Raw genomic sequence first — 13,289 nt, 5'->3', positions numbered from 1 at the left:
ACGAGGTATGGAAAGGCAGGTGTGATGAATCTCAAAAACAGATAACAAACAAACTCCACCAAACCCAAAAACAGATGCAAAAGACTATATATTGTATGATACCATTTACATGGAATGTAGAGAAAAGGCGAACCTATAGAAAGTAGATTGCTGGTTACCTGGGACTAGGGGAAAGTGCTGCAGAAAGGCAGGAGGTGTTTTTAGGGTGATGGGTATGTTCTAAAATTGGATTGTGGTGATATCTACCCAATCTTTACTAAAGACTGATGTGTACTTTTAAAAAGGAAGGGAGAGAGGGAGGGAGGGAGGAAGAGAAAAGCAAAAGAAAGAGAAAAGTGAAGCCCTCTAATTGGGTAGACTTGGGAATGGAATAGAAGGGATTAAAAAAAGGAGTATGAGACAGAATTGACAGGACTAGTTGAGACCTTGGTTATAAAGATGAAGTAGTGGAAAGTTAAAATGACTCAAGTTTCCAGCCTGAATGACAGCGATGAAAGTGATTTTATTAAATGGCGAGAAGGAAGATTCATTGTTTAAGACGGTAGGTGGAGAGCAATGATTGTTCTTCAAGATATAGGGTAGCTATTCACATACCAATGTCCAATAGGAAGTTGGAACTACATCAGCAGTGAGACTGCTGGTTTCTTTCCCTTTTTATGCTCACTCAGTGCTGAAATAAAGAGTCATCTGAAAGTACGGGAATGGGTGAGGACCAAGAGCGGCCAGAAGAGCTTCAAATGCTTTTGTAAAGGTATATACCGCTGCAAGGATAAAGGAGTAACTGTTCTAACATGTTTTAGTTTAGTCTTAAATTGTTTCAAATTTAATGTTTCCAACTCAATCCCGGTAAAAGTCAAGGTGGTAAAAAGGACTCAGAAGTCCTGGTGTCTCCTAAGCAGAGGCGGTGTGAAAAGAAGGGCGGGGCAGAGGCGAGACACCCAGCCTCCGGGCGCTCACGTCACTCCAAGGAAGAAGTCACCTCACAGGGTTATAGGACTCCTAGAGCCCTGGGGCCTGCCCAATTCAGGAGGCAGGAAGGAGGCCCGAAGATCGGAACTCTATCCCTCTTCTTACTCCCCAACTCCTTACCTTCACAGCATACAACTTGCCGCCTTTCTGCCCGAGATACACCTTTCCAAAAGCGCCACGGCTAATGGGTTTTACTATGGTGAATTCCTCAATGGAGGGAGGTCTTGGCACCGGGATCCTGTTCGCGCACTCCGCTGTAACCGTGTCTCCGCCACTCTCCGTCTCGCTCCCCGCAGTGGCCTCCATCGTGAGCCAGTCCAGACGGAAGCCTGCAGCATCAGCCACTACCCCTTTCCAGCCACAGCTCCCGCCAACCGGGTTCAAAGTAAGAAGACCCCGCCCACGCAGCCCGTCGACCGTGACGTGACCGCGTTGCCGCGGACCCCGCCCCGCGCAGCCCCGCCCCTCCGATCACCTCTCGTTGGTAGGCGCGGAAGCGCCCAATGGCGGTGCGGGAGGGGACGCTGGGAAATTCTCCAACCAACCACAGACTCTTCGAGGAGGGCGACCGCGACCCAATTACTTCATTTGTAATAATGGCGGGGGGTGGGGGGGCCCCCAGGCAGTCTTTAGCCTGCAGGGAAAAGGGGCTACTTGGACTTGAAACTCAATCGCAGCGTTGAGGTCTCTCCAGATCTTCAATCAAGGTTGATGGGACCCTGCCCTCATCTCGCTTTTGCTTTGTTTTGTTGTTTTCTTACTCCTTCGCGACCTCGCACCCTCGCGAGAAACGTAAGCCAGTTCGGTCTGGCCAGTGGAAATCACAGAATGTGGAAAAACTGGATACGCAGGAAGCCCGTGGCTGGCCCTGTCATCTGACGTAGTAACAGGATGTAACTTGCCTGACTGAAGCAGATTAGGACCAACAGGAAGAATTTTCGATTTATTGTATGGAAGATAAAGAGCACCAAATTGTAGCCAAAGATACATGATAGTACCTCATAGTACCTTTATGACAGTTCCTCAAGGGCGAGTCGGAAAAGGAGTATATTATATATCGGAAGATTTAAGAAGTTAGATGTTCAAAGATTTAACAGAATCTATGCCGTCCCTGCTTAAGAAAATCCGGCCAGAGAGCTTAGGTGACGGGTACTTGTACTGTTCAACGAGAGCATCAAGCAGTTTGGGGGCCCCGGCACCTCAGCGGCAATAGTACGTGCGCCAGTCGGTGAAAAGCTGGCGGGCGGACGCATGCCCCCTGGTGGTGCGGCCCACCTGCCCCGGAAGTAGTGTTGCATTGGATACTTGCCTTCCGGGCAGATTGTCTGTCGTTGCGGCAGCTGTAAAAAGGGGAGGCCATTTTCGGGAGGCCATTTTCTGTTAGTAGGAAGAGTAAGGGCTAGAGGAGAGGGGGAGAAAAGGGCTCAGCACCTCCCCGCCGAGCCGTGGACAGAGGGGCGCTTTTGGCAGGCGGGTGAGGTCGCTGAGGGCCCGGAGGAGATGTTTTCCCTGTCCAGTACGGTGCAGCCCCAGGTGAGTTTGGCATCCGTCCTTTTTTTCCCCCTTCTCTCCTGACCGCGGCTGTTTGCCGTTTGCGTTTCTTAGAAGCTCTTTCTACGTTTGGGATCCTCGGAGGGAAGCGATCAACCCAGAGCGAGTCCTAGGGTTGAGAAGGGCTCAGCGGCCACGCTGAGAGTAAAAGGCGGACGGTGGAGCGGATACATGTTATGATGGAGACCTTGGTTTATCGAGTTGATAGCGTGGAATTTTTACTAGAGAATCCATCTGGGGTGGGGGTGCAGAGTGAGGATGGAAACGCCTGTGCCTCGTGTAAACGGAGCGAATAATGTTTTCTTCCCGTCTTATCACTCCTCCAGAGATTTTACTATAACGACCCCGATACCCAGCTTTCCCTTTTAAATGGAATTTAACTCAAACATATTGTAATAATTTGAATACTACGAATTCATCCTTTTGTTCTTTTTTTCCGGCCAGAAAAAGACTAATAAACGGATATATTTTTAAGTTACTGACTGCTTGCGTTGATATTTTTATTCAGTCTCTTTCCCATGTTTTCATAAAGCAAAAGATAAGGCAGAAAAAAAATCATTCCCAGGGTTTTTAATTGTCCTCTTTCAGGAGTAATCACTTGTGACAGTGTTTCGTCCTTGGTTAATTTAAAAATCTTTTTGGTGGCAACATTTTGATAGCTCTTTTTTTTTTTTTGAAGTTCTCAGTTTTGCAAATAAACAGTTTTTGAACACATTCAGATTTCAAAATAATTTTTAACAGTTCTTTATTTCAGCACGTAATTTCATTCCTTTGTGTAACCCCCACTCTCTGGGTGTTTTGTTTTGTCTTGTTGCTAGTATTGGCTGAGTAATGGAAAATGAAATGATTATTGGACATCAGTAATGTGCTTGCCAGGTGGACAAAACAAATGTGGAATCTTGATGGATGTGAAGAAAAATTGAATAGAAGTTAGCCAGGTGAAGAGTGAAAGGAAGTGAACAGGTATCCCAGGGATATGGAGGGATAATCTGGAGGTCCTGAGATAGGGAAGGGCTTAGCTGATTGGAGGAACAAAAATAAGACCAGTTTGGCTAGAATGTAGTGATGAAAATGTGTGATGACAGAAATGAGGTTGGGGAAAAGCCTTGAGGCAGATGACACAGAAAATTATTATAAGGTTTTTTGGATTTTAAGTGTATTGGGAACTATTGGATGTTTTTAAGCACAGAATGCCATGATCAGATTTACATTGTCAGTAGACTTACTCTGGCTTCTGTGGAGATTGTAGAAGGGCAAGAGTTTTCACTTGCCCTTAAGTTTTCACTTAATGATGCTATTGCAGTAATCCAGGAGGGGATAATGCACCACTACAGTGGAGGCAGTGGTTGTGGAAAGAAGGGGATGAGTTAGGTTTTTTTGTTTGCTTTGTTTTGTACAAAGAATAGAATTTAATGAGGGTTTGGATATGAGGGATGATGGAAAGAAATGTTTCTGGTTTGATAATCTGAATGCATGAAAATACTATTTACTAAGATGACAGTATCCATGTAACCAAAGTCTTGGAGTCAGGGTTTGCTACTACAACCCAAGGGAGTGTCGAAAACAAGGAACTTTATTACTTCTTACAAGTAAGGAGACAGATGACTCTTAAAGCACTGTGTGTGTGGGGTTAGTGTAAGGAGCTTTTATTTAGTGTATTAGGAGGTTGGGAGGGAGCTCATAAAGGCACTTCATTTCAATTACTCATGCCTAGTATTTCAGCATGCTAGTGTGTACATTGTATGTTCAAAAAAAATGGTGGAAAACTCTGCCTCTAGGAGATCTTGGTATCATAATGAGCTAAAGGTAACTGCAGGACTGCTCAGAGGGACTTCTGTGCAGTTCCTAAGGGCCAGTCCAGCTCATTCTGGCTCACATAAGGGGCTGTCAGGTGAGACACACCTACCATGGGCCTCTGAGGTGAAACACCATGTCTCCTTGGTTGGAACTGTTGGTTCTACAAAACAAAACATATTCCTTTTCTGCTTTTGTTCCTTTCCTTCCACTCTTTTTGTTGATAGCTTTCTGCCCTCTTTCTTGAGTAACTTCCTATTGCATGCTCATTTACACCTGGAGAAGCCCTACCAGTTATTTTAAAAGAAGTCTAATCTGGCCTGTTGAATACAGAAGTAAACCTTTTAAAACTGAAGTTCAAGAAGTTTATATTAAGACTCAATTTTAGTAGAATTTATCATCAGCTGGATGGAGGGTTAGTGGGACGTGATGTTGTAGAGATGTTGAAGGTATTTTGTGTGCTGTAGGTAGGCTTAACTGGGCTCATATAGGACCCTTATGCTTGGAAAGATGATAAGCATTTGTAATTCCTGGTTGCTTAGTTGATTGAATAGAATCATTTGAATTTAAACTGTGAAGTTAGGAAAGATACCAAAGGCAAACGTTTTCATTGAGGAGAGATCAAACCATCTTTTAGTAATTTGAATCCTTTTTTGGATGAGAAGAGATATAACTAATTGAAAGAAAGCTTTTCAGAGAAATAGGCAGAAAATATGTATCTTAAAATAAGTTGGTTCCTGGGTTGCTCAGTCGGTTAAGCATCTGTCTTTGGGTTGGGTCTAGGGCCCTGAGGTCAAGCTCTGCATCAGGCTCCCTGTTCAGTGGGGGAGGCTTCTCCCTTTCCCTCTGCCTGCTTGTGTGCTCTCTCTGTCAAATAGATAAATAAAATCTTAAAAGATACCTGTAGTTTTAAAAAAAACTTATTCTTTCTCACACTAAAAAATAATACATGCTCATTGCCAAAAATTCCAAAAAGAAAAATACAAATAAGAAAATAAAAATCCTCCATAATATCATTGCTCAGACATCATATTTTAGAATATATTCCTCATACATTTTACCTCTTCACAAATATGTGTATGCATACTTTTTAAAAAAGATGTAGTTTTACATTAGTTTAACAATTTTTTCATTTTATAACAATGAATTTATTTCTGTATCGGTAACTATGGGATGAAAAGTCTAACTGGGGGCAGCCCCAATGGCTCAGCAGTTTAGCGCCACCTTCAGCCAAGGGCGTGATCCTGGAGACCTGGGATCCAGTCCCACGTCGGGCTCCTGCATGGATCCTGCTTCTCCCTCTGCCTGTGTCTCTGCCTCTCTCTCTCTCTCCCTCTCTCTCTCTGTCTCTCATGAATAAATAAATAAAATCTTAAAAAAAAAAGAAGTCTAACTGGAATCTAGAGTCAGATGATCTTGGTTAGAATCTTGTTAACTTGCAGAGTGTGACTTTGAACATGCCACTGAACCTATCTAAATTCTTGTCTTCATCAATTAAATAGGAAGTAAATAATATTGTTCATGCCTGTTAAAAGTGTTAAATGAGATAATGTAAAATGCACATAATACAAAACCTAGCAGACAGGCATGCCTTGAAGATACTGTGGGTTTGGTTCAAGACTACTACAGTAAAGCAAGTATTACAGTAGCACTAATCAAATGAATTTTTAGATATCCCAGTGCATGTAAAAGTTATGTTTGCACTATACTATAGTCCCTTAGGTGTACAATATATGTCTAAAAATGTAATACTCTAATTAAAAAATACTTTATTGTATTGCTGAAAGATGCTATCTGTGTGTGTGTTTTTTTTAAACATGTATTTATTTTTAGAGAGAGTACACATGCACGCAACAGAGGGAAGGGCAGAGGGAGAAGGAAAGGGAGAGAATCTCAAGCAGACTCCTTGCTGAATGCAGAGCCCCACACAGGACTTGATCTCAGGACCCTGAGATCATGACCTGAGCTGAAATCAAGAGTTGGACGCATAAGAGACTGAGCCACTGAGGCTCCCCCATCATCTTTGCTTTCAACAAGTCATAATCTTTTTGCTGGTGGAGGGTCTTGCCTCACAATTGATGGCTAATGACTGATTAGGATAGTGGGGTAGTGGCCATAGCAATTTCTTAAAATAAGACAACAATGAAGTTTGCTATATTGATGGACTCTTCCTTTCATGAATGATTTCTCTGTAAGATATAATGCTATTTGATAGCATTTGACCACAGTAGAACTTCTTTAATTATTGGACTGCTGCTTTTTTATCAACTAAGTTTATGTAATATTCTAAATTGTTTGTTGTCATTTTAACAATCTTCACAGCATCTTCACCAAGAGTAGATTCTATCTCAAGAAACCACTTTCTTATCCATAAGAAGCAACTCATCCATGTTCATTAGATTGCAGCACTTCACTCACATCTTTGGAGTCCACTTCTAATTTTCTTACTGTTTCCACCACATCTACAGTTACTTCCTCTAACCCCTCAAAGACAACCATGAGGTTTGGAATCAGTTTCTTCCAAACCCTGGTTAATGTTGATATTTTGACCTCTTCCTATGAAAATGTTCTTAATGCCATCTAAAATTGTGAATCCTCTTCCAGAAAGTTTTCAATTTTCTTTGCCCAGATCCATAGGAGGAGTCATAGACTATGGCATCTGTAGCCTTTACAAAATGTATTTCTTAAATAATTAGACTTGAGAGTCAAAATTCCTTCTGACCCCATGGGCTAGAATGAATATTGTGTTAGCAGACGTGAAAGCAACATTAATCTGGTTGTACACATCCAACAGAGCTCTTGGGTAACCAGTACATTGTCAATGATTAGTAATATTTTGAAAGGAATCTTTTTTTCTTCTTTTTTTTTTTTATGAGCAGTAGGTCTCTTAACAGGGGGCTTGGAGTATTCAGTAAATATTGTAAATAGATACTGTGTCAAACAGTCTTTGTTTTTCCATTTGTAGAGCAGAGGCAGCATAGGTTTAGTACTCTTCTTAAGGGCCTAGGATTTTCAGAATGATATAAGCATTGGCTTCAACTCAAAGTCAGCTATATTAGCTCCTAACAAGAGAGTCAGCCTGTCCTTCAAAGCTTTTAAGCCAGACATTGATTTCTTCTCTCGAGCTGTGAAAGTCCTAGATGGCATCCTAGAATAGAAGGCTGTTTCTTGTACTTTGAAAATCTGTGTCGTGTAGCCACCTTTGTTAGTTACCTGTGTTCTCTAGACCTGGAAATTTGCTGTAGCTTCTACATCAGTATTTGCTGCTTTAGCTTGTACTTTTATGTTAGAGAGATGGCTTCTTTTTTTTTTTTTTTCTTTTTTAAAGATCTTATTTATTTATTGAGACAGAGAGAGAGAGGCAGAGGGAGAATCAGGCTCCATGCAGGGAGCCTGATGCGGGACTCGATCCCAGGTCCCCAGGATCACACCCCAGGCCGCAGGCAGCACCAAACCGCTGCGCCACCAGGGCTGCCCGAGAGATGGCTTCTTAAACCTTATGAACCAACCTCTGCTAGCTTCAGACTTTTTTTCTGCAGCTTCCTTACCTTTCTCAGCCTTCATAGAATTAAATACAGTTAGATACAGTTAGGGCCTTGCTCTGGATTAGGCTTTGGCTTAAGGGAATATTGTGGTTGGTTTGATCGTCTATCCAGACCTCTAAAACTTTCAGCAATAAGGCCATTTTGCTCTTGATCATTTGTGTCTTCATTAGAACAGCATTTTCTTTTTTTTTTTTTTTTTTTTTTTTAGAGAAGGCCTGACTCTCCCCTTGCCTTCCTTTTTTTTTTTTTTTTTAATTTTTATTTATTTATGATAGTCACAGAGAGAGAGAGAGAGAGGCAGAGACACAGGCAGAGGGAGAAGCAGGCTCCATGCACCGGGAGCCTGACGTGGGATTCGATCCCGGGTCTCCAGGATCGCGCCCTGGGCCAAAGGCAGGCGCTAAACCACTGCGCCACCCAGGGATCCCTAGAACAGCATTTTCATTTCCTTCAGGAACATTTCTTTTGCATGCACAACTTGGCAAAGTATAAGAGGCCTATCTTGGCTTTCGACATGCTTTCCTTATCAAAATTAATCAGGTCTAGATTTTGAGAGTGAGAGATGTGTGACTCTTCCTTTCACTTGAACACTTAGATGCCATTGTAGGGTTATTAATTGCCCTAATTTCAATGTCGTGTCTCGGAATGGGGAGACCTAAGGAGAGGGAGATAGGAAGGAGCAGTCAACACACAAACACACACACACACACACACAATAAATTGATTAAGCTCAGTGTCTTACATAGGTGTGGTTTGTGGCATCCCAAAACAATTGCAGTATTAACATCAAAGATCACTATTCCTAGGCAACCATAAGAAATATAATAATAATGAAAAAGTTTGCAGTATTCTGAGAATTACCAAAATGTGGCAAAGAGACACGAAGTGAGCAAGTCCTGTTGGAAAAATGGTGCCAGAAGACTTGCTTGATGCAGAGTTACCACAAACCTTCAATTTATAAAAAAAAAAAAAAAGAAAAAAGAAAAAAAAAATTGCAGTGTTTGCAAAGTGCAATGAAGTGAAGCAACAATAAAATGAGATGTACCTATATGGTAGGAACCCATTTAATTCTTTCATTTATTCAAGAAGTATTTATTTGGCATCTGCTGTGTGCATTAGTGTTGCACTGGGACACAGTATGAATTAAACAGAGAAAAATATAAAGTATGGAAGCTACATAAGTACTGTGTAAAAGCCTTTTGTTATGGAAAACTGGGTTTGTCTCCCTGAACTTGAAGCCAAAAGACACAGGCAAGCCAAATAATAGGAAAAGGAAAGGTCTTACTTGAAACAAGTAAAGGAGAACACCAGGCATCTTTCCTAATAAGACCACTAGTGTCTCCCTGAATAACCAAATTGTAAAAGTTTTATTGTAAGGGTTCATACATACTCATGGTGAGGCTTGTGCAGTAGGGAACTACATCATGGAATTGGGGCAAAAGTCATCTTAAAGTTACTGAGTCCAAGTCAGAATCACAAAGGCCAGCAAGGGATAGTATCATCAGTTCTCTGGCTCCAGGTGGTTCAGTATCTTGAGTACTCAAAGGGATTTTAGATCCTGCAAAGATAACTCAAGAATATGTGTCACTCTTGAATTTGGAGTTTTACCACTGATTTATTGTTCCTGACATGGTTAGACTATCTCCTGGCCTGGTAGTGGCTGTTTTTATATTCTTTCACAAGTTGGCTAGGAGGCTTTATGTCAAGAAAGTTATATCTGTCTTTTTCCAGGGACACTCTTTCTGTTAACAATTTTACTTTAGGGATCCCTGGGTGGCGCAGCGGTTTGGCGCCTGCCTTTGGCCCAGGGCGCGATCCTGGAGACCCGGGATCGAATCCCACATCGGGCTCCCGGTGCATGGAGCCTGTTTCTCTCTCTGCCTGTGTCTCTGCCTTTCTCGCTCTCTCTGTGTGACTATCATAAATAAAAAAAAAAAAAAAAAAAAAAAAATTAAAACAATTTTACTTTAAATACATAGTTGTTATTAGATAAATAAAATATAGAAAAAAAGAATAAAATATAGAAAAAAAATCCCTTGCCACATCGAACTTATATTTTAGTGGGAAACTGTTGGTATATAATACAAAGTAAATATTTGGTCTTTGTTCCCATTTCTATTGTCATGAAGCTCCTAAAACGCTTGGAATTCCTATGTGGTAGGAATATCTTACTCTCTTTTTAATTAATTAATTAATTAATTAATTAATTAGAGGGGATGGGGAGAGAGGCAGAGGGAGAAGAGGAAGCAGACTCCCTGCTGAGCACGGAGCCCAGTGTGGGGCTCAGTCCCAGGACCCTGAGATCATGACCTGAGCCTAAGGCAGATAGATGCTCAACTGACTGTGCCACCCATGTGCCCAGGATTATCTTATTCTTAAGGCACCCCTTTGGATCACAGCTGGATTTATGCTTATGAGGTGACTTAGGATAGGGTCTTTGGACAGCCTCAGGGCTGGGCTGGTCACCTGGAAGGCCTAGTGATGAGATGTGGGAACTCTCAGCCCTAACCTGCTAGCGTTTGGGAGGGGAGGACTGGCCTGGGATTGATTGATCTCTATAAAAACTCTTTAAACAGTGAGCTACAGTCCAAAGATTCACCATGCAGAAGGATGGTACACTCCATATCTTTTGTTTTGGACTCCTCTGGCTGTAACCTTATGTACCTATCCACCTGGCTGTTCCTTCCTCCCTCTTTTTTTTCCTTTCTTTTCTATTTTTTCTTTGGCTGTTTGTTTCTGTCTTTCATAATGGACCAGTAAATGTAAAGTACATTCCTTAGCTCTGTAAGCTGTTCTACCAAATTATCAAGCTTGGGGAGGAGATTGTAGGAAACCCTGATTTATAGCTGGTAGATCAAAAATATGAATGGCTTGAGGCTTGTGGCTGGTATCTGAAATGGGAACAGACCTGTGCGGTTGAGCCTGTAACTTGTAGGTTCTGCATGACACTGGGTAATTAGTGATAGAATTGGATTGGTTTTTTTTTTTTTTTTTAATTTTTTTTTTTTTTTTTTTTTTTTTTTTTTTAATGATAGGCACACAGTGAGAGAGAGAGAGAGGCAGAGACACAGGCAGAGGGAGAAGCAGGCTCCATGCACCGGGAGCCTGACGTGGGATTCGATCCTGGGTCTCCAGGATCGCGCCCTGGGCCAAAGGCAGGCGCCAAACCGCTGCGCCACCCAGGGATCCCTAGAATTGGATTGTTAAACAACCAGCTGGTGTCAGAATTGGTTGAGAGAAACAAGAAATAGACAACATACAGATAAATAAGTAGATTATGTATAAAGTATGCTAGATACTGAAAATGTCAAGAAGAGAAAATGGAGCAGTAAAAGGGGATAAGAAATTTTTGCAGGGGGAGGGTTGCAATTTTAAATAGGTTGGCTAGGGAAAAGATGGCTTTTGAATTAAGAACTGAGGGAAGTCAGAGAGCAAGCTAGACAACAGTGAATAAAAGCAATGCAAAGTCCTTGAGGTGAGGGTTTGCTAAATATGTCTCAGGAACAGCAAGGAGGCCCAGTATGGCTGGAGAAGAGAGGATGAAGGAGAACATAGTGGTGGGTAAATTTGGAGAACTAATAAAAAATTATAGAGGGCTTTCTATGTCACAGTGCTTAGGACTTTAGCTTTTATTGTGAGTAAGAAAAGCCATTGGAGGGTTTTGAGCAAGGAGTAGTGAGATCTGACTTTGTTTTTAGTAGAACAAGTTCAGGGAGAGTAGTTAGGAGGGCTATTGTGAAAATCTACATATAGATGATGGTGACTTAGAAGAGGATGAGAACAGGATGTGCAGTGAGGAAGTTGAGAAGAATAAAATTCTGGATATATGCTTACTTTAAGTCTGAAATATTTCATTTTGTGTTGGTATCATTTATTTAGCCCACTCCCTTAAAGGTGGACATTTCTACCTTTCCACTGCTTTTTAAACGTTTTGATGAAAATTGTCATCTGTACATATATAAGCCCTTTTCAGATTATTTCTGTAGAATAAACTACTAGAAATTAGATTGATGGGAAATAAAATATATTTTTATCTTTTTTTTAAGATTTTATTTATTCATGAAGGACAGAGAGAGAGAGAGAGAGAGAGAGGCAGAGACACAGGCAGAGGGAGAAGCAGGCTCCATGCAGGGAGCCTGACATGGGACTCGATCTCTGGATCTTGGATCATGCCCTGAGCTGAAGGCAGATGCTCAACCACTGAGCCACCCAGGGATCCCCCAAAATATATTTTTAATACATTTGATTCATACAGCCAGAATACCATTTTAGAGGAATTTGCCTGTTTTTTCCTACCTGCAATAAATTTGAGTATTTACATTTTTAATGTAGAGTTCTGATATACAATGGATGTGTAACTTTTTACAAATCCCATGACCTTACAATAAAGAGTTTTTCTAATTTTAAAAAGCACAATATTTATTTATTTATTTATTTTTTAAAAGATTTTATTTATTTATTCATGATAGTCACACACAGAGAGAGAGAGAGAGAGAGGCAGAGACACAGGCAGAGGGAGAAGCAGGCTCCACACAGGGAGCCCGACGTGCGATTCGATCCCGGGTCTCCAGGATCGTGCCCCGGGCCAAAGGGAGGAGCCAAACCGCTGCACCACCCAGGGATCCCAAAAAGCACAATATTTAATTTCAACTTTTCTTTTAGGTTACAGTTCCTCTGAGTCACCTCATCAATGCCTTCCATTCACCAAAAACCACATCTATATCTGTCAGTGCGTCAGCTTCGCAAAACCAGCATCGAGATGTAGTTCCAGAGCATGAGGCTCCTGGCAATGAGGTAATAGTTTTTACGCTAATTGTGTGAGAAATAGCATTTTTTATTTAGTATGTTGTAAACATGTCTGAAATGTCCTTCTGTGGTTAGGCACTTGTAACAAGGGATTTCTGTCTTCGGCTTATCTCCTTTATGATTACAGATGTCTAATTTTGGCTTTATTGTGTATATAGGAAAGCTACTTAGTCTTATTCTTTAACATTTAGTTTATTAAAAATTTCATGTGGCAGTGGTGCATGGCTAGCTTAGTTGGTTAAGCAGACAACTCTTAATCCTCAGAGTTATGAGTTTGAGCCCCACGTTGGGCATGGAGCCTACCTTAAAAAAAAATTCATGTAGAAGTATATTTAGTGTTCATTTTCTAGATTATTAGTTGTATGATACCATTTAGATATTTTGTATTGTTCCAGCACTAGCAGTGAACCCATAATTAACTGACCATAATTGCCTCCTAAGTCTCAAGGAACATAGAATGTAAGAAGTTACTGTCTACTGAGATATAGGAGTGTTCAGTGTAATCGAACAATTAGAATATAGATCCTGAAAGTGAAATATATAAGCTATGAAACTATTTTCAGTGTTCAGAGAGTTATAAAACCAGTGTTTCCAGTGTTTCCTAGGATACAGGGAATTCGCAGC

At 41.3% G+C, this 13,289-nt stretch overlaps 2 protein-coding genes across 5 annotated transcripts in view; one reads left to right on the top strand and one right to left on the bottom strand.

The window, feature by feature from the left end:
• The window catches only part of MASTL (microtubule associated serine/threonine kinase like), a 34,501-nt gene extending 32,395 nt beyond the window's left edge, over nt 1-2,106 (bottom strand). Inside the window, exon 1 of the mRNA XM_025463865.3 lies at nt 1,090-2,106. Within this exon, the coding sequence (XP_025319650.1) occupies nt 1,090-1,275 (186 nt within the window). The 5' untranslated portion in view covers nt 1,276-2,106. The remainder of the gene's footprint in view (nt 1-1,089) is intronic.
• A 156-nt stretch (nt 2,107-2,262) lies between these two features.
• Nucleotides 2,263-13,289, top strand: part of YME1L1 (YME1 like 1 ATPase) — a 44,239-nt gene continuing 33,212 nt past the window's right edge. For 2 of the 4 annotated variants that reach the window (XM_025463869.3, XM_049096880.1), the window contains exons 1-2: nt 2,289-2,502; nt 12,522-12,653. In XM_025463869.3, the coding sequence (XP_025319654.1) occupies nt 2,470-2,502; nt 12,522-12,653 (165 nt within the window). In that variant the 5' untranslated portion in view covers nt 2,289-2,469. Of the gene's footprint in view, nt 2,503-12,521; nt 12,654-13,289 lie in introns of all 4 variants that reach the window. The other 2 variants (XM_025463870.3, XM_049096882.1) reach the window with 2 other exon arrangements.

The sequence above is a fragment of the Canis lupus genome, chromosome 2 (genome assembly GCF_003254725.2).
Source record: "Canis lupus dingo isolate Sandy chromosome 2, ASM325472v2, whole genome shotgun sequence".
NCBI lineage: Eukaryota > Metazoa > Chordata > Mammalia > Carnivora > Canidae > Canis > Canis lupus.
This window is presented reverse-complemented; position numbering and strand designations above follow the sequence as displayed.